Source organism: Drosophila kikkawai, chromosome 3L, assembly GCF_030179895.1.
Source record: "Drosophila kikkawai strain 14028-0561.14 chromosome 3L, DkikHiC1v2, whole genome shotgun sequence".
Taxonomy (NCBI): domain Eukaryota; kingdom Metazoa; phylum Arthropoda; class Insecta; order Diptera; family Drosophilidae; genus Drosophila; species Drosophila kikkawai.
The window spans coordinates 13601245-13620687 of NC_091730.1; the positions used below are offsets into that span (position 1 = coordinate 13601245).

Here is a 19443-nt window from a genome sequence, read left to right on the forward strand (position 1 = left end):
TTCAATCGATGGTAGGAGAACGGGCGATACATCGATTTTTATTTTTCAATGTAGTATTTTTTTAAATGTAGCATGTTTTAGTACTTTTCTTCTAGCAAAGTGCAGCCATACTACCGCAAAACAGATGATTTTTGCTTTGTAGTTGTTGCGAAACGATTTATAGATATAACTCCATAGATTTTTGGCTGAAACCAATTAAATTTAACCGCGGGACACAACCGCTACACTCACAAAATCATCCGCCCAATTTCAGGAACCGGAGTTCCTTCGCTTGCCAGGAACCCTGAAACTCAATGTATTTTTCGTGCAGAAAATCGATTTTTGCCCTAACAGCGACTCTCAGCCGACGGTTGGCAGAAAAAGAAAACGCATTTTTGACCGGATACGCCTAACTCTTCGCCCTTATTTCTCACAGCTCAAGTGGTGAGGTGAGGTCCAGCATTTTAGTAGCAAGTCGATCGATCGGTACGCTGAGCAAGCCCAAAATGACCGTCGCCGAGGGCTGTTTGCAAAAGCCCGCAACACGGAGCCCCCACACGCAGGAGCCAATTCTGAGGTAACGTCTAAGAGGCTAAGCTTACATGAGTCAGAGGTGATCTCACGGAGATGAGCTAACGTTGACGGCGTCTGTTTTTTCCGCAGGCTAAACAACATCGAAAAGTCGCAACAGGACACGAGGGATTACCGTGGGTTAAAGCTGGAAAATGGCCTAAAGGTTCTGCTGATCAGCGATCCCAACACAGATGTCTCGGCGGCAGCACTTTCCGTGCAAGTGGGGTGAGTTGAAGATGTTTCCTTGGCTCGGCCCCCACATAATCTCTTTCCCAATTGCAGCCACATGTCTGATCCCACAAGTCTGCCTGGCCTGGCGCATTTCTGTGAGCACATGCTCTTCCTGGGCACTGAGAAGTATCCGCACGAGAACGGCTATACCACATACCTGTCGCAGAGCGGTGGGAGCAGCAATGCCGCCACCTATCCCCTGATGACCAAGTACCACTTTCATGTGGCGCCGGATAAGCTGGACGGAGCCTTGGATCGGTTTGCCCAGTTCTTTATAGCGCCACTGTTCACGCCAAGTGCCACCGAACGTGAAATTAATGCGGTAAGCAAGGATCAGTGAATGTTTAGCTCTAAACTCCAAGCTGTCTTTATTTGCGAAGGTGAACTCGGAGCACGAGAAGAACCTGCCCAGCGACTTGTGGCGCATCAAGCAGGTGAGCCGGCATTTGGCCAAACCGGACCATCCCTACAGCAAGTTTGGCAGCGGCAACAAGACCACGCTCTCCGAAATACCCAAGTCAAAGGACATCGATGTGCGCGACGAGTTGCTAAAGTTCCACAAGAAATGGTACTCGGCGAACATCATGTGCCTGGCGGTCATCGGAAAGGAGTCGTTGGAAGAACTCGAGAGCATGGTTCTGGAGAAGTTCTCCGAAATCGAGAACAAAAACGTCCAGGTTCCCGATTGGCCGAGGCATCCTTACGCCGAGGATCGGTACGGCCAGAAGGTGAAAATTGTGCCCATTAAGGACATTCGTTCGCTGACGATGAGCTTTACAACCGATGACCTAACGGCGTTCTACAAGTCGGGCGTAAGTTCAGAGTAACTGTCGAGAGGTTCGAGAGATTGATCCACCTTTTGCTCTGCAGCCGGACAACTATTTGACGCATCTCATTGGCCACGAGGGCAAGGGCAGTATCCTGTCAGAGCTGCGGCGACTGGGCTGGTGCAATGAGTAATATCCCTATCCCTATATTCCGTATGAATCTAACCATTAAATCTAACCATTATCCTTTGCAGCCTGATGGCCGGCCATCAGAGCACACAGAATGGCTTTGGCTTCTTCGAAATTGTGGTGGACTTGACGCAGGAGGGAATGGAGCATGTGGACGACATTGTGAAGATCATATTCCAGTATCTGAATCTTCTGCGTCAGGAGGGTCCCAAGAAGTGGATCTTTGACGAGTGCGTAAAGCTGAACGAAATGAGATTCAGGTTTAAGGAGAAGGAACAGCCGGAAAGCTTGGTCACGCATGCGGTTTCCTCCATGCAAATATTCCCCCTGGAGGAGGTTCTCATTGCTCCCTATCTAAGCAACGAATGGCGGCCGGATCTGATCAAAGGTTTGCTGGACGAGCTGGTGCCTTCGAAAAGCCGCATTCTGATGGTGAGCCAGAGCTTCGAGCAGGAGTGCGACCAAGCGGAGCCCTACTATAAGACCAAGTATGGCGTGGAGCGTGTGAGCAAGGAAACGGTGCAGGTGAGAGCCAATTCTTTACCATATATTTTTCCAGCTTTAAAATGGTTTAATGTCTCCTTAACAGAGTTGGGAAAACTGTGAGCTTAACGAGAACCTTAAGCTGGCACTGCCGAATAGCTTTATACCCACGAACTTTGACATTGCCGAGGTCCCCGGCGATGCACCCAAGCACCCCACGATTATCCTGGACACGCCCATTTTGCGGGTGTGGCACAAACAGGACAATCAGTTCAACAAGCCCAAGGCCTGCATGACCTTTGACATGTCCAATCCGATCGCCTATCTGGATCCCCTCAACTGCAATCTGAACCACATGATGGTAATGCTGCTTAAGGACCAGCTGAACGAGTACTTGTACGACGCGGAACTGGCCAGCCTGAAGCTCAGCGTGGTTGGCAAGTCGTGTGGCATCGACGTAAGTGTCTGCAAATGTATAGAGATTACTCCTAAAGCCGCCTCCCTTGCAGTTCACCATACGCGGGTTCAGTGACAAGCAGGTGGTCCTGCTGGAGAAGCTGCTGGATCATCTCTTTGACTTCTCCATCGACGAGAAGAGATTCGACATTCTGAAGGAGGAGTATGTACGTTCACTGAAAAACTTTAAGGCTGAGCAACCATATCAGCATTCCATCTACTATTTAGCTTTGTTGTTAACTGAGAATGCCTGGGCGAATGTGGAGCTCTTGGACGCCATGGAACGTAAGAAACCACTAAAAATGATTACTGTTTCTGGAATTCCTTTGTGTTAACGATTCACCTCTGCAGTTGTTACCTACGATCGGGTGTTGAACTTTGCCAAGGAGTTTTTCCAGCGCCTGCACACGGAGTGCTTTATTTTCGGCAATGTGACCAAGCAGCAGGCAACGGATATTGCGGGGCGAGTGAACAATCGCCTGGAGGCCACCAATGCATCCAAACTTCCCATTCTGGCACGTCAAATGCTGAAGAAGCGGGAGTATAAACTGCTGGCGGGTAAGTTTATTTACTTTTAATAAAAAAATAACTCTGTTTTATGTATTATAACTTCGATAAGGTTATTGCAATTCTTAATTTACTTATTATTCATAGGCGACAGCTACCTATTCGAGAAGGAGAACGAGTTCCACAAGAGCTCCTGCACACAACTCTATCTGCAGTGCGGCGCACAAACGGATCACACAAACATAATGGTAAATCTGGTGTCTCAGGTGCTCTCCGAGCCCTGCTACGACTGCCTGCGCACCAAGGAGCAACTCGGCTACATTGTCTTCAGTGGTGTGCGCAAGGTGAATGGGGCCAATGGGATCCGCATCATTGTCCAGTCGGCCAAGCATCCCTCGTTCGTTGAGGATCGCATAGAGAACTTTTTGCAAACGTATCTGGTAATTAATTAATTTGTAAATAATAATTTTAATTAAGTATTAAATATATTTTTTCAATTTATTTTCAAAATCCTTTAGCAAGTAATTGAGGATATGCCCCTGGATGAGTTCGAAAGGCACAAGGAGGCTCTGGCTGTGAAGAAGCTGGAAAAGCCCAAGACCATATTCCAGCAGTTTAGCCAGTTTTATGGCGAAATAGCCATGCAGACGTATCACTTTGAGCGTGAAGAGGCTGAGGTGGCCATCCTCCGGCAAATAACAAAGGAGGATTTTGTGGATTACTTCAAGGTAGGCGAAGGTGTAAACCCACTAAGTGGATTCCTGCTGACACACAACTCATTTTGTTTTTAGAAATTCATCGCAAAGGATGGTAATGAGCGACGCGTTCTATCCGTGCACATTGTGTCCCAGCAAACGGATGCGAATGCCACCAGCGAGACGGAGCCTGTGGAGATTACGAACATGGACAGGCACAAGCCCATCAGCGACATTGTGAGCTTCAAGTCGTGCAAGGAGCTGTACCCCATCGCACTGCCTTTTCTGGACATCAAGGCCAAGGGAGCACGCAGCAAGCTGTAAAGGATTAACTAACGAATTAGCACTTGGTTTTGGTCTCTCATTTTTAATTGCAAATGTTGTTCGGTCATATTCACAAATATAAAAGAATCTGTATGAGGAGAGCGTCCTGCTTGATGTACGTGCTGCTGTCCAGGAGCACGCTGTTCGGTATGGAGAAGCCCGTGTCCAGTTTCGTGAGCTCCTGGGAACTGAGATCCTGCGACCTTCGGTGGCTGTGGCTCTGATCCAGTATGGAAATCTTATGCTTGAGCAGCACATCCTCTGACCACTTGAACTTCTGGAAGATTCCGCCCATTTCAAGCATTATATCGTTGGCTTCCGGAGAAAATACGCCGTGACCCAGTTGCAGATTCAACAGTTCGCGATTCATGTGGTGGAAGGTGCACTTGAGTTGCAGGGATTTCCCTGAGATTGGAGATCGAGTAAGGATTTATGGAGGTAAATAAGGCTTCATTACCACTTACCCTTAATGCTAAATATGGGACTTGTGACGGTGTCCAACTTGGGGGCATTGATACGCTCCGTAACGTTCTCCAGCTTCCAATAGTAGGTGAACAGCTTCACGTCGTGGTCGGCCAACATGGTGTTGTTGAACTTATCGACCTCGTCATCTCGAGCACCCTGATCGGAGTGGCCCGGTGTCTCCAAGTCCTTAAGCATAGGCACCTTTCTAGTATCCAGATCAGGCGTCACTTCGTTCTCCTCGTCGGCTGGTAACCTACCGGGAGCTGGCTCTATTGGCCTGAAGAAGGGCAGCGGGGAGGGATTCGTCTGTCGCGGTGACTCGGGCACGGGGGTTGGAAGAGCTGTATTTACTTTCAAACCACTTGACTTGGCCAAATGTACCAAGATCAATTTCATGACCCTAAGCTCCTCGTACAGCTTGCTTTCCAGATTACGAAAGGCCAGGTTCATTTCGTCTGTAAAAAGGAAATTGTATAGGTTAATGAGTCCTTGGTTAAAGATCTCACTCACCTGATCCGCACACTCCCTTTAAAGTCTTTGTGGTGACGGCCTCTGCGGAAGCCTTTACCTCGCCAGCAGTCACAGTGCATACAGCCTTCTGAACCTCGCTGGGTAGCTTTGGACTGGCTTCCTCTTCCAGAGGACTGCTGGTTACGTTAGATAATTCCTTCTGGGGCTCCGCCATTTGAGCAAGAGCCGCGGTAAGGAGAACCAAAAGACCCAAGATCCACCGATCCATTAAAACTCGAGGTATCTTTATTTATTATTATTTCAAAAGGAAGCTAGCTCTTCTGTTCGCAGGTGTGTTTTTTATTGGAACAACCAAACAGAACTGCGGATCGCGGCTGATAGACAGAGTATTTGGGGAACACCACCACCTTGAGCCGCTTGTTGAAACGATGACAGATGGTTTTATCGGATTTATTGCTCGGCGGCGGCCAGTCTTCTGTATTTTTTTTAGTGCGTGTGGAACTACTTTTAGAATGGGAGCCCCTCCCACTAAACTCTAAAAATAGTGTCCACTTTTTGATGGCTTCTCTAGTATGAAATATGAAATATGAATGAATGGAGGCACATATTCGCACACTGTTTGTGTTCTTGTGTTGAATATTTATTTATTTTCTTCGATTAAACAAAATATTTACATACTTAGTTTCTACTAATATTTCGATTTTATAGTATAGTTTTCACTTATTTTTTCTTCTTTATAAGTTTTAAATTCTTTTTCGAATTTAAATTCTACTTTTAGGAATTTATAAGTTTCCTTAAAATATTTTAAATACATTTCCTCACGGCACTCCTATCCCATGGAGAAAAAGGAAAGCCGAAAAGCCATTTCCACGATATTCTGGGGCACATCGGAACGATGGCAGACGTAGACCTCCTTGGCGGGCGACTGGAAAAGGCGACCTACAACCACGAACCGACTGCTCCTTGGGGATAGAGCCTCCGCTTTCTGCTGCGCCTGCACCTCCAGGGTCATGCCATGCTCCTTGACCAGCGACACTGCCTGGCTGCTGCTGGCATGCCCATTGGCATTCGCTGGAGCTCGCGAGGATTCCGTAAGTTGCCTTCGGTAGTGCTTTGACTTGGCCAACACTGCGTGGATTATGTGGCAGGCCTGGCGGATCTCGGATAGAATCGACCCAGTCTCTGAACAGTCATTGAAGGGAGCAAACAGAGAGCCATTGGCTATATCAATGTAGACATAGTGCAGGACGGAATTCTTCCAGCCGGCGGAAATCTTCACCGGCACCACATTGTTGATCTCCTTCCACATGGACTCCGTCATCTGGCTTTGATTCTGGTTCTCGGGGCCCAGATTCAGTCCGTAGTGCAAGGGATGCTGAACAGCAAAGTTCTCCCAGTCGGAGCCACTGTCGGAATCCTCGCCAGCCCCGTGGATGGGGGTCAGGCGACGCCGCGAGGAGTCATCTTCGCTGGGCGTCAGGCTGTGTATGGATGATCCGCCGAGTGAGGAGCATAGCTGAGCCTCCTCCTCCACTGACGAAGGACTGAGCACGGTTAGCTTCTGTTTGAGAAAAGACTCCAGACGCCTGTTGTTGGGCTCCTTCTCCTGATCCCTGGTCTCCCCTGCCGTGGCCTCCAGAACCTCTGGTCTCTTGTTCGAAATGGACCAGAACATGGCCAGCGATTCGATGCCGCATTGCACCAGGTGATCCAGCGTCTCCTGGATTTCTTCGATGTAAAAAAGTGAGGGCCCGACCACAGCATCCGGAGCCATATCGGGAGCATCGAAGATCTTGAGGATAACGGCCAGGCTCAGGTGATTCCGCGTGCAGATGGTGAGGAAGTAGCGGCCTGTGGCACTGGGCAGGACTATCTCCTCCCAGATGTACAGCTCACGGACTCTGATCCCCGGCGCTCCCAGCAGGTCGAAAATTCCCCGACAGCGCAGGAAACCCTCCACACTAACCCTCACCTCGGGAGGCAGCAGGCTGGCCACCAGGAAGCCATCGTAGTACAATGCACTGCCATAGATGAAGAACTCACGGTGCGTGGTCAGCGGTTCGTCGTTCCAGTTGCGATAGTCCATGGCCTCCATTTCGCTCAGGGCATCGAAGATCCTCAGCTGGGCCTCCTTGGGCAGCGGCAGGCTACGTGATTGTCCTAGCAGCTCCTCGAAGCGGATGTGGCCTTCTCGGCATCTGGCCAGGAGACGCGTCCTCTGAATCCCGCAAAAGTGGCGCAGGAAGAGCTTAAGGCTGGAGCTCGAGGCAGAACCGCCCTCCGTATTAAAGCTCTCCAGGACCAAGCCCGGCAGGGAAAAGCGAATGTAGCCAATGAGCTCATCCGATCGCAGACTGCACTCCGCCGCACTGCACAGGGCTCCGTCGTAGGCGAAGAGCACCAGGAAACCGTTCAGCCGGCGGTAGTTCACATGGTAGGGCACCTGCTCCACCAAGAGGCGGGAGCTCAGCGGGTGAGTGTGCAGCTCGCTGAGCACGGCGTGCAGCGTGAGGAAGCTGCCTCGGGCCTTAAACAGGAAGTTGTCCGGTGTCTCCGGGTAATAGTAGAGAGAATCCTGTTGCTGCTCATGCTGATAGCACTCCGGCGGCAGCAGCAGCATGGCGAAGGGCAGGGGAATATCCGGAGAAGTCTCCGCCTCCGGCAAAAGCATTTGCTCAAACTTCTCGGCGAAGGCGGCAAAGTTCTCCACCTTGCACACCTGCTGCTCCTCCGGCATATTCTGGGCGTTGAAAGAAGGATCCGCCGGGGAAGCTGCGTTTCCCGAACTGCAGGACTGGAATCCCAGACACACCTGCGTGGGCTCCACATACTGCTGAAGTAGTTCGTCCACATTGCTGGCATACAACTCGATGCCGTTGAGGGACCTGAACCAATCTCCGCGCTTTATTCCGTGCTGCAGGGCACTGAGGTCGTGCACAAAACCCTCGACCATTAGGCACTCCGGCTGGTCGGGGAAAGGCAGCACACGGAAGCCCAGGATCGACTCCACGGCGGTGGAACGGCGGCCGAAACGAAAGCGATCCGCGGCGGTGATTACCAACTCCAGTTTCTTGGGATCGGGGGCGGCGGTCTTGAACTGTGAGAATCGGAACTCTTGGGTCTCCGCCTGGGAATCCAGCTGGCTGTGGTTGTGAGACTGGTTCTGGTTCTGGCTCTGATTTTGACTGTGGCTCTGGCTGTTGCTGTGCTGCTGCTGACGACGCGACGACTTCTTTCCCAGGCGCAGCGATCGGCGCATGAACTCCACCCGTCGCTCTGCCGCCCCAGCAGCAGCAGCAGCCTTCTCGTGCTTTAGATACTCCACGTAGAATAGACTCCCATCGGCGGCCACGTACTCCTCCCAGTTGGCCAAATCGCTGCCATCGCTGTAGGAGTTGCTCAGTGAGGAGTTGGAGCTGGAGAAAGGCTCCGAGGCGAGGCTGCCCGGCGACTTGCGCATAGTGCAGGCCACGAATATCGGGTCAGTTGTCAGGTAAAAATTGTATGTTCTTTCACCTCCGCTGCGGTCCGTTTCAGTTCAGCTCTGAGAGTTAACTAACAGCCAAGATCGGCAGATCTCACTGGCTGCGATCTCGGCACTCAAAACCAGTTTCTAATTGAGCTCGCAGCTCGGCCAGCCCCATTCCACTCGAATTCCAAAGGGAAACAGAGTCCACACACTCTCTTTTTTGCATTTTTCCCCTGCCGCCGAGGGAAATTCATGGACAGGTAAATAACTGAAGTGAGGAGTCCCAGCTGCCTTTGAGCATGGTTATACTTTTGGGCCATATTTCATTGTTGAGTTTGATAATATAAATCTTTAAAAATATTTTAAAATGTTTATCTTATTTTCAGATTAAATTTCAGAGTTAAAAAAAAAGTTCTCTATAATCCTTTTTAAAACCCCTAATTATAGTTTTGGTCTAGGATTTTTCTTTTATTTTTTTTTCTCTTCTATAATATTTTTATAAACAAATATATATAACAAAACTGTGTTATCACTTGAAGATTACATACAATGATCACGATTCCTCAATGGGAAGTTATCGACAAAAATAAAAATAAAACAAACATGAGTAAATAATTATAATTGTTTGGGTTACGCCGGCAACTTCCTATTCGTACCAACAATTTATCAATTAATATTTTCACTGACCATAAACTATTCCTAGTTAATTGTGCATTTGCCCAGAACTGAATTATAGTTGGAGAGCTTTCACTATCGCCGATCAACTGATAATCTAAGATTTCCCAAAGGTGCTTCTTATCAGGAATGCTCGTCACTTCTATAAATCAACGCAAGTGCCTGGAGAGCAGTTTTAGTTTAATTTATTTGCCGGCCAAGAATGACCAGAACCAGATAAGAAAACCATATCGTTAGCGGTTGATCCAAAACCACCCATCGAATCCCATCGGTGTATCTGAGACTAATCACCATTTCGCGACGAGCCGATGATAATTATCCGATAAGGAGCCCTGCGTGGGCGTGAGGCGGGAAGCATTGTGCCACCGAAATGGCGATACGAGCCTATTGATAGGAAGATATTATTGCCAAAATTGATAAGCCCTATCGCTAATATATATACACATGTCCCGCGGCTGCTACCAATTATTCGCCGCTGACCAATAGCCAGTCTTTTTCGGGAGCGTAAAGCGAATACTTCGTGGGTCTCGTCGGTAAAGTGGATTCCAGTGCCGCGAAATATGTGCCAAAAATATCGGAATAACCAGAGAAACTAAAAGTCATGGGGATATCAGTCCAAAAATACTGAAAGTTATGGCCAGGCCTGGAGTAATTTTCTAGAACGAGATTAATACGTTGCGATTATCTATCTATCTATCAGATTGTGAAATCTAACAAGTGGATGGTCTAAAGTTATAGCCACTGCGTAAAAAAGTAATGAAAATGTCACCCAAATTCGTATTGGACGTCACTCTCGCCATAATCCTGCTGCTGGGAAATGCAACCTCCTTAGAGGTCTCAACTCTAGGCGGGTTAATACCCAGTCCCAAGGGCGACTCCTCGACATCTGCCAGCGAGGAAGCTGATGATATTAGTAAAGAGGAAACTGATCTTAAATCCTTCATGCTGAAGTACGAATCGGATGACGGAAATAGCTGTCTCCTGGATGTGATTAAGGACGAGGTGATCTCGTGGATATATCCAAATGGAACCCTTAGGGAGAGCACCAAGAAGTTCGGTAAGCACTCGACTTTCATAAAACCATTAAAATATCAATCGAATGTCCGCGATTAATTGAGCGTGTTTAAGTTGTTTGAAGCAATTAAAGTGATATATTTTCACGCTTCCGGCAATTCAAGTCAACTGCTGATAAAAGCTTTTTGGTGTTAGCCTAAGCCACTAGAAGCGTTAAGTATTATTGTACCTTGTTATCGGTAAAAGCTTGATTTAGCGAGTGTTACTTCGATACTCCTGGGATTGCAAATAGAAACTATTAAGATAGATATTTTTATGTTTCAAAACAAATGACCTCTTAAAGCCAAAAGCTTGTAATTAAAATTTTTAAATGTTTTATACATAACTTAAAATTGTTTATTCTTTAAAAAAATGTATTCGGGTTCGGCAAGCCATCTTTGGTTCTTTATCCCCCATAAAAATAAGCTTCTTTCCCCTTGCTTGTTTTTGCTATTAGATATCAATTTACGTATTTTCAAAATAATAATAATAATAGATTAATTATTAAAGCTTACACAATCTTATGCCTTAATTCCCCTTTCTAAAGGCACCAAACTGTTTTTGGATTTGTCGCATGGTAACCTAAAGGAGGACACCGACTTACTCCTGGAAGTCAAGGCGGCGAGGAAATTCATGAGATGGCGGATAGAAGTCTTTTCGGCGGCTTTCAACACCTTGAATGCGGCACCCTTTAACACCCTGCACTCTATGCGGGATTCCCTGAAGTTTTTATCGTTGCGGGGCAATAATTTCGCTGACCTAATTCCAGATGCCGAAGGTATTCCCAGATTCTTAACCCATTTCCACCGTATATTGTACACATATTCTGATGACTGTAGTGCATTCACAATTTCAGCCTTTGAGCGGTTCTTAAACGAAACACGCTTGGAAGCAAGCAACGCTACACTACACAAATGCGAGCTGTTCCTCGTACACAATGCCACCGATCTGTACGATCGGGAGTGCTATCTATACTTTCAAAACAACACCAACACGAACACGGCCAACACAGTCACATCCAGCATTAACTATGAGGACTACATTCAGTTTCTGAAAGATCGGTATGATCTGCAGGGGGAGTCATGTAAGAACACAGCTGAAACACAAACACTTAAAACACTTACATTTCAAACTAGAACAAGAAACACCCTATTTTATCCTCATTTATCCATATTTATATCCTGAAAGGTTATAATTTTAGTGAGGAGCTTGCAACGCAGTGAAGGAGCCATTTCCGAGCCTATAAATCATATATATTCTTCATCAGCATTAACAGGAGATTTTTTCTAGCTATGTCTGAAAGAAAAAAAAAATGTTAATTTTTTTTTCAAAATTTGATAAGGGGTTACATCATTAAAAATTTCAAAAATGGTCAAAAATTTTGATTTTTTAAAATTTAAAGTTTATAGTGCAGATTTGTTTACCTAGAACAAACTAGCACAGAAAAGCTTTCCGAATAGAAATTAAGGCATTTTTGGCTTAGTTATGATCGATTTTTGATTAGATTCCATGATTCTATGGAAACCTGCAAGGGAATAACAATTTCTGCTTCCTGAAGTTTCTAGTTTATTTAAGTTTCTAGTACATTTAAGTACTGCCTATCATTACTTAATGATCTACTTATAAATTATTTATACATAACTTTTTAATAATATTAATGCTCCTTTCCATAGCCCAATCCATTGCCTGGGCAAGCTTCCCAAATCTACCGCGGCTCCTGGAGCTGGACATCAGCAACTGCAGCATTGAGTATGTGAGCAAGGAGACCTTCCAGAACATGAGCAACTTGCGGCGGCTGTTTATGTCGGACAACAAGTTCATGACCCTCAAGCACGACACCTTTCTCTACATCCCGAAAGTGCAATATCTGGATCTGTCCTTCACCAATGTCCTTACCTATAGCTACCAACTGCAGCTCCCCACGCTGGAGATGGCGATGAGTCTGGTCTACGGGCTGAAAATCCAGCAGAATGTGTTTAAGCTGCTGCCGGAACTGATTTACCTGGATCTGTCCCACTCCAAGATGACCCGGAACAGTGCGGTGGCCTTTGCCCATTTAGGCGAGAAGGTGAGGTTCCTCAGTCTGTGTTACACCGCTATTCCCATGGTGAGCAGTGCGATCTTCAAGAATACGGCTGTCGAGGGTCTGGACCTATCGGGGAATCCCTATCTGTCGTACAACATTATAGACGATGCCTTTGATGGCATCGCCGACACGCTGAAGTACTTGTACTTTGAGCGCTCAAACCTGAAGGATTTGGAGTGGTCCAAGCCGCTGAAGAAGCTGCAGGTTCTGGGGCTGGCGGGTAATAACATCAACGCCCTGACACCGGCCATGTTCGAGCCCCTGGAGTCGCTGGAGATCCTGGATCTTAGCTCGAATCATGTGGGCAACTGGTACCGCAGTGCCTTTCACAACAACTCGGCGTTGAGAGTTCTAAACCTACGAAGCAATACCATCAATATGCTCTCAAATGAAATGCTAAAGGACTTCGAGCGCCTGGATTATCTTAGCCTGGGGGACAACAACTTCATCTGTGACTGCCACTTGAGGGCCGTAGTGGAGGTGGCGGCATCGAACAACAAGGATGCAGACTGCTCCTACAGCTTGCTGAACTTTAGCCAAAAGTCAACGGTGGAGCAGGATCTGATGGCGGCGGCGGAGTCACTTAATATTGACCGCAGGCTCTGGCAGAGTCGCTATATTCCCTGGCTGATGAAGAGCTACACCAACATCAAGGACTACAATCGAGCTAATCATATTATCAGACTACGCTTCTCCTCAGGGGAATATATGATATCTAAGTGCCAGAAGCCTCAGCCATTTCAGATGGATGAGCTGGGTTCGGATTTTTCGCTGAAATTCCAGCTGCTAGACTACGAGGCCAGCGAGTATTGGTGCTTCAACAACACGGATCAGCTCCAGGTGGACCAGCTGAACTGCCAGTTACGCGCCTTGAGCGATCTCACGGAGGAGCTGCACCACATAACGACCACGGTGATCGCCGTGGTGGGCAGTGTGGTGGCAGTGTGCATCGTGGGATTCATCATTTATCTTAAGCGCTGGCATATTCACTACTATTACTCCTCGCTCAAGTCGGCGGCATTGCTGTCTAGCGCCTCCAAGGAGTCTGGGGAGAGTTTTAGCCATATTTCCCAAAGAGATCCCAGTGCAGTTTATGACATTTTCATTAGCTATTGCCAGAACGATCGTCCCTGGGTGCTTAATGAACTTTTACCCAATGTGGAGGAAGCTGGGGATATATCCATTTGTCTGCACGAACGTGATTTTCAGGTAAGTGATACCAAAAAGGACATCTACATATATTCCACTATACTATGCTATGCTACAGATCGGAGTGACAATCCTGGATAACATCATCTCTTGCATGGACCGATCTTACTCCCTGATGCTTATAATCTCCTCAAAGTTCCTGCTGAGCCACTGGTGTCAGTTCGAAATGTATTTGGCTCAGCATCGGTAAGTAATCCTCAATCCAAAGAGAAAAGGCTCCACTAACTTGTTCCCTTACAGTATCTTTGAAGTCAGCAAGGAGCACTTGATCCTGGTCTTTCTAGAAGATATTCCCAGGAGCAAGCGTCCAAAAACTCTGCAATATCTAATGGATGTAAAGACATACATCAAATGGCCAGCTGGCAAGGGTGACTCTAGTCCCACTTCTGAGGAGCGGAAACTATTTTGGAAACGCTTGAGAAGATCTCTGCAAGTCCTGGGCATTAGTTCCAGAGAGGTCACAGCCTAGGATTAGCTTGGTTTACTGTAATTCGCTTTAAAGTGTTCTAGTCAGTTTTGCAAGTACCTGATAAAATGTATATAACCCTTTAGTAAACCATAATACAGATTTAAAAAGTTTACATTAGAAAATATTAATATTAATAAACTTTTATTTAAGGATAATAAGGAAAAAAGATTTTCTACTTTTCTAGCTTGGTAAAAGTATTCGTTTTAAATGTTAAAAGTAAAATAACGTTTTTTTTAACCATCGATAGATCGATAGCTACATAATAATCAAAATCACCAAATAGAGGTGGAAAAACATAAATGTTCTGTCTTCTATCGATAGCACCAATCAATCCTATCGATAGCTTCACATTTACGCGCGAAAACAGCAAAACAATAATAAAATAAGTATCATTTTACGGCGGCACAATGGAATTTCACCTGAAGAAACGTCCCCGGCACGATGTCAAGGTCGAGGTTGTCAGCCTGGAAAGCAAGTATCCGCACAATGTGATGCTGTACCACTATCCGCCGACCGACGACGTGCACATTGAGGAGTTCGAGGAGCTGGCCCTGGAGCGCCTGCGGCTACTGCGTGTTCTGGATCGTGCCTTCACCAAGAATCTTCGTCTGCTCTCCGACGAGTGGAAGGAGTACGTGAACGCGGAGCTGACTCGCGAGGGATTGCGCAGCTATCTGAGACTGTGCTCCGCCGGTGGCAGCAAGCACGAGTCCGACATTCAGACGCGGCGGCGGGATTACCTGTCCCACTTCATCCTCCGGTTGGCCTACTGTCGCTCCGAGGACCTGACACGCTGGTTCGTGGCCCGGGAAATGGAGCTGTTTCGGTACAAATTTGCGGCGCTCAGCAGCTCTGAGGTGAAGCAGTTCCTGGAGTCGAACGGCTTCGAGATTCATCCGCTGACCGAGGCGCAGAAGGATGAGGTCAAGGATGGTCTGTACGAGAGCACGGCTGGCCAGAGTGTCTCCAAGATCGAGTTGCTGGACTTCTACAAGGTGCCCTTCACTGATGTTCTGGATTTGGTGCGCGGACGACGCTGTTACCTGAAGGCAGGCTTTGCCTACGTAAACACCCTTGATCTGGTATCCATAGTGGGTACCCGACAGCAGGAGGAGATCGAGCAGGGCCTGCAGGCAGCCAAGGGTCTGGTAGAGGAGGTCGAGGGCGACGAGCGCATTTCGCGCATGCTAAAGGCCCTGCACAACTCGTACACCGGCAAGGACTACACTGTGTGCCGTGATGCAGCGATTCCCATTGAATCCCTCGACCAGCTCTCCAAGACCTCCATGCCGCTGTGTATGCGGATGTGTCACGAGCACATACGCGCCCAGCACCACGTCAAACACGGTGGTCGGATGCAGTACGGCCTGTTCCTCAAGGGGATCGGGGTAACGCTGGAGGATTCCTTGCGTTTCTGGCGCGAGGAGTTCACCAAGAAAATGGACGCGGACAAGTTTGCGCGCAGCTACGAGTACAACATCTACCACAACTATGGAAAGAAGGGTTCCATGGTGAACTACACGCCCTACTCCTGCGCCAAGATCATCAAGGAAATGGCAGCGCCTGGGGATTGCCACGGCTGTCCCTACAAATCCATGGATCCGAGTTCCCTGAAAACGAAGATGGCGTCCTATGGCCTGTCCGCCAGTGCCATTGACGAGGTTATGTTCTTTGTATCCCGCGGTCACTATCAGATCGGCTGCGGCAAGTACTTCCAGCTCACCCACAGCGCCAGCGTTGAGCCGACCATTAACCATCCGAATCATTACTTTGAGGAGAGCCAGATTTTGATGGGAAACCGACAGAAGCGGACCACAAACGGACCCGCACCGCCTAAGGCTCGCGTCCGGCCGGACATCAAGGGCTGTGCAGACCGCTCCATGCTGATGGGAGACGACGACGACGAGCTGTGGCGCATTGCCGAGACCCAAGAGAGGGCCATGCAGAGCCAAAAGGCTATATCGGAGGCCTTTGATGATGATTTGGATCTAACAGAAATTGAATATTAAGTGCAGTACAAAGTAATCTAAAATAAAATATATTATAAGTATGAAGGAAGGAAGAGAAGTTAAGTCAAAGCCCGATTATAATTTCACGTCTCACACAAATAGCAAGTCCTGGATCTGGGATCAATATTCTGCTGGGAATTTCGTCCAAAAGGTGGCCAGCCATTGACGTCTACATAGTAAATGCCCCTAGCCTGCGGATTTATTCTATAGCCCATTGGGGAAACGATTCCGGCCGAGCAATCCCGCCGCCGCAACTTCTCCCAGGAAGCACATTTGGTGCCCATGAAGTTCTTCTCCTGCTGGGGATACGCACTCTCCGCAAAGTACTCCACCGCTCGGGTGTGCGAGCAGCCAATAGTCAGGCAGCCCGGCTGTATGGGATGTGCTCCGCCCGGATAGAAATCCACATCCCCCAGCGGTCCTCGCTTGGCCAGAATGCCAATATTCGTGTGAATTATGTCCACCAGCTTGGCATCACCACGCGTCAGTCCGGGCAGTATATTCTCCCTCCTGAAGCAGGGCTTGGCGGGATCCAGGCCTGTTATTCTGGGTATAAGCTTTCCAGTCAGCCGCTTGAATGTCCGGCCGGCGGTGCCCATTATATGAGCTCCCAGGGAATGGCCTGTTAATCTCATAGAGAATCTTGAGCCACAGGATAAGGGTCTTGAGGGAAACTCACCTATCAAATGAATGTTGCGCAACGGGGTAAGTTCCACCAAGTGGGTTAGACCCACGCCGATATGCTCGCCTATTACATCCGTGTTGAGGGCCGACCAGGAGTAGAGGGTGTCCACATAATCCGCAGCATCCACTATCTGGAGATGGACATCAAAGTTAGGATTAGTTTCCTCAAAGCCTCCTCCTCCGAACCCACCACAAAGTTCACATCACCCCGACACATAAAGGCCTTGGAGATCATGGCAATGGCGGAGGACTCATTGACCGTGTTGGTCCAACCAGTGGCCAGGATCACCACCTTGCGGCCTTTGCTGAACCTCGAATGCCGCCAGAGCTTGGAGGCCTCGAGCAGAGGTACACTATAATTCTGACAGGGTGTCATATACTGGAAGTGCATTTTCCTGATGTCCGGCGAGATCTGCTCTGGAACGCTGCCAAGAAACAAGGTCGAGGAGCCTGGGAATATCTTTGATATATGAGGAATTTCCAGGGAAAGACTATCCTTACACAAAGCATCGAGTGTATTGGCGGCCAGTTCGAGCGGAGCAGCCGTGAGAACGTTTACCTTCATGGTTACAACGTCAGTCAACAGCCGAGGCAGTGCCTCCCACCAACTTGCCGTTGATCTGCCGTGGTCTGCCTCCTCGGTAGTGTTTCCAGCAGTTCCCCAGTGTGCGAGGCTAAGGATCACCAGAGACGACAGTATCCGCATATCGTTAATACGCTGCTCTCCTCTAAACAGATGTGGGATCTGGTTTAATCTTTTGCCAGAATTTTTCACTAGTTAATCGCGGGCTGTGGCCTCATTGTTGCCAAGCTTAACCCCAAATCCATTGTTTGCTTACCCACTTGGGTCTATCCATACTGAGTAAATGACAGTGTTTCAGTTGATCATTAAAAGTGTCGTGTTTAATCAGCCTAAATGCAAAAATGCGGGCCAAGTTGAATCAACGAACGGCCAGCTTTAAGTTTAGTTTGCTTCCTGACTTTGGGTGGAAAGGTTAAATGGTTTTTTAATTAGTTTAGGTTAGGAGAGCACGCTCAAAAGAGCGAATACTCTTTAAAAACGTTCATTTCCTGCAGCCTACATGTGCTTACAACATTATTTACATATTCATAGAACAGTTTATTAACCTTAAAGCTAAGAAAGTGGCTGTGATCAGAGGAAAGACCCCTGCGGCACTTAGTATATGTGAATTAAACCTCTTTTTTTTAACACTAAACGCCTGCCAACTTAGATATATCTTCGTACTGAACATTGTCCACAATTCGTCCTTTCAGAGGACCGTGCAATATCTCAACACTTACTGAGAACTTCCGCTCATTCAGTTTCCTAAGCAGAGCCTCGGATCCGCGATAGGCGCCATTGACAACCATTACAGGTTTGTCTAGCGCTGGAATTACTGTCTCCAAGTGTGCCTAAAAATGAAGGGAATCTTGATTTAACTTTGCCTTTAAAACTTTTCTCTTCTTTAGACTAACCTGATCTACTTTCACCTTCTCCCCGGTGTCCAAGAACTTGACTTTGGCCTGATATTTGTCAATCACCTCCTGGACAACGGCTTTCTGCTTAAAGAACTTGTCGCCCATGGACTTGGAGATGAACTTCACTACGATATTCTTGTGCAGCCAGTAGTCCTTGCGGTTGGCCCGCTCCTTTTTCGCCTCCTCCTGCTTAATGATGTCGTCCAGCGCCGAACGCGTTTGACTGTCTCCCGCTATCGATTTGGGTTTCTTGAAGACCTTTTCATCCACCTCAGAGGCGGTTCGTTTGGCGGTGAGAGCGGATTTGCCCAGCACAGTGTCCGGCTGGAACTTCTTCTCCAGCCGGATGTCCAGCTTCAAAGGTTCGTTCTCCTCGCGTTTGAATTCCGTGAACTTCTCCTTTTCGTCCTCATCCTCGCCCTCCTTGGCTTTGGCCTTTTTGATTTGCCTCTCGATGAAATCAGCCATGCGCTCCTCGTCGTCTTTTTCCATCTTCTCCTTGCCATCGGCCTTGGCCTGGCGCTCCATCGCCTCCGGACTGCGATCGATGTAGGTGACGAACCACCCCTTCTCCGTCTCGTCGGCCACCACCTGGCCCGTCCGTCCCAGCCACTTGACGTAGTCGGACAGCGTTAGCCACCGCGTGGCGTTCATGTGAATGTGCTCCTTGTGGGCAATGTACTCCTGGTAGATCTTGTTGGCGTTGGTCCGCTTGGTGCCGAACCGTCGGCGCAGCAGCTCCATGTAGCCATCGGAGAACTCCTTGCTAAAGCTGTGGAGGAACTTCCCCGGAGAGTCAGCAAAGAGGAGCAGTTGCCGCTGGTGGGACTCGCTCATCGTGTGGCACTTGAAGCCGTTTTCGTCGCGACACTGCTTTTCGCACATCTGGCAGTACCAGCGCAGCTTCTGCAGGCCCTTCGACTTCATCTTGTTGGCGAGGTACTTGGGCGTACCGACCTCGGCGCGTCCCATGGTTAAGCCGTTTTATTCTATTGCTTTTACACTAAATTTCACAACAAATTGTATTGTTTTGGTTGCAGTTGTCTTTTGGTGGGACCGTGCTTTGGGAATCTAAAACATACCGCAAGCAATCGCTATCGATAGTTAACTGTTTCGATAATTTCGGCTTATCAGTGGGACCAGGCAGTAGAAAATAACTGTCAGAAGAAA

General features: G+C 48.1%; 7 protein-coding genes across 12 annotated transcripts; 3 read left to right on the plus strand and 4 right to left on the minus strand.

Annotated features, from left to right (window-relative positions):
- The first annotated feature begins 123 nt into the window (after nt 1–123).
- On the plus strand, nt 124–4297 carry Ide (Insulin degrading metalloproteinase). The gene is made up of 13 exons (XM_017167240.3): nt 124–349; nt 416–556; nt 643–777; nt 835–1105; nt 1164–1595; nt 1654–1739; nt 1805–2264; nt 2329–2679; nt 2732–2963; nt 3030–3236; nt 3333–3625; nt 3704–3913; nt 3977–4297. The coding sequence occupies exons 1-13, from the start codon at nt 294–296 to the stop codon at nt 4202–4204; spliced, it is 3102 nt and encodes a 1033-aa protein (XP_017022729.1). The 5' UTR covers nt 124–293; the 3' UTR covers nt 4205–4297.
- On the minus strand, nt 4275–5354 carry LOC108075024 (uncharacterized). The gene is made up of 3 exons (XM_017167278.3): nt 5180–5354; nt 4669–5124; nt 4275–4609 (listed from the first exon to the last, which is right to left on the minus strand). The coding sequence occupies exons 1-3, from the start codon at nt 5352–5354 to the stop codon at nt 4275–4277; spliced, it is 966 nt and encodes a 321-aa protein (XP_017022767.2).
- Toll-9 (toll-like receptor 9) lies at nt 4514–14229 on the plus strand. 2 transcript variants are annotated; one of them, XM_017167241.3, is made up of 7 exons: nt 4514–4642; nt 9313–10341; nt 10885–11115; nt 11194–11421; nt 12011–13632; nt 13691–13818; nt 13873–14229. In XM_017167241.3, the coding sequence occupies exons 2-7, from the start codon at nt 10041–10043 to the stop codon at nt 14099–14101; spliced, it is 2739 nt and encodes a 912-aa protein (XP_017022730.1). In that variant the 5' UTR covers nt 4514–4642; nt 9313–10040; the 3' UTR covers nt 14102–14229. The 2 variants fall into 2 exon arrangements, with proteins under 2 accessions (XP_017022730.1, XP_070141143.1); XM_070285042.1 differs by lacking the exons at nt 4514–4642; nt 9313–10341; nt 10885–11115; nt 11194–11421 and adding an exon at nt 11869–11928.
- On the minus strand, nt 5785–8677 carry in (protein inturned). Its single transcript, XM_017167244.3, has one exon. The coding sequence runs from the start codon at nt 8598–8600 to the stop codon at nt 5970–5972; it is 2631 nt and encodes an 876-aa protein (XP_017022733.1). The 5' UTR covers nt 8601–8677; the 3' UTR covers nt 5785–5969.
- Nucleotides 14230–14445: 216 nt separating the features above from the next.
- Prim2 (DNA primase subunit 2) lies at nt 14446–16152 on the plus strand. Its single transcript, XM_017167252.3, has one exon. The coding sequence runs from the start codon at nt 14509–14511 to the stop codon at nt 16108–16110; it is 1602 nt and encodes a 533-aa protein (XP_017022741.1). The 5' UTR covers nt 14446–14508; the 3' UTR covers nt 16111–16152.
- Nucleotides 16153–16161: 9 nt separating this feature from the next.
- Nucleotides 16162–17762, minus strand: LOC108075021 (phospholipase A1 1). Of its 5 annotated transcripts, XM_070285181.1 has the most exons (5): nt 17638–17722; nt 17296–17522; nt 16985–17244; nt 16790–16925; nt 16162–16732 (listed from the first exon to the last, which is right to left on the minus strand). In XM_070285181.1, the coding sequence occupies exons 1-5, from the start codon at nt 17649–17651 to the stop codon at nt 16194–16196; spliced, it is 1176 nt and encodes a 391-aa protein (XP_070141282.1). In that variant the 5' UTR covers nt 17652–17722; the 3' UTR covers nt 16162–16193. The 5 variants fall into 5 exon arrangements, with proteins under 5 accessions (XP_070141282.1, XP_070141281.1, XP_041631156.1 ...); XM_070285180.1 differs by having other exon boundaries at nt 16162–16925; XM_041775222.2 differs by having other exon boundaries at nt 16985–17522.
- kin17 (kin17 DNA and RNA binding protein) lies at nt 17676–19382 on the minus strand. The gene is made up of 2 exons (XM_017167272.3): nt 18271–19382; nt 17676–18207 (listed from the first exon to the last, which is right to left on the minus strand). The coding sequence occupies exons 1-2, from the start codon at nt 19243–19245 to the stop codon at nt 18007–18009; spliced, it is 1176 nt and encodes a 391-aa protein (XP_017022761.1). The 5' UTR covers nt 19246–19382; the 3' UTR covers nt 17676–18006.
- Between the last annotated feature and the right edge of the window lie 61 nt (nt 19383–19443).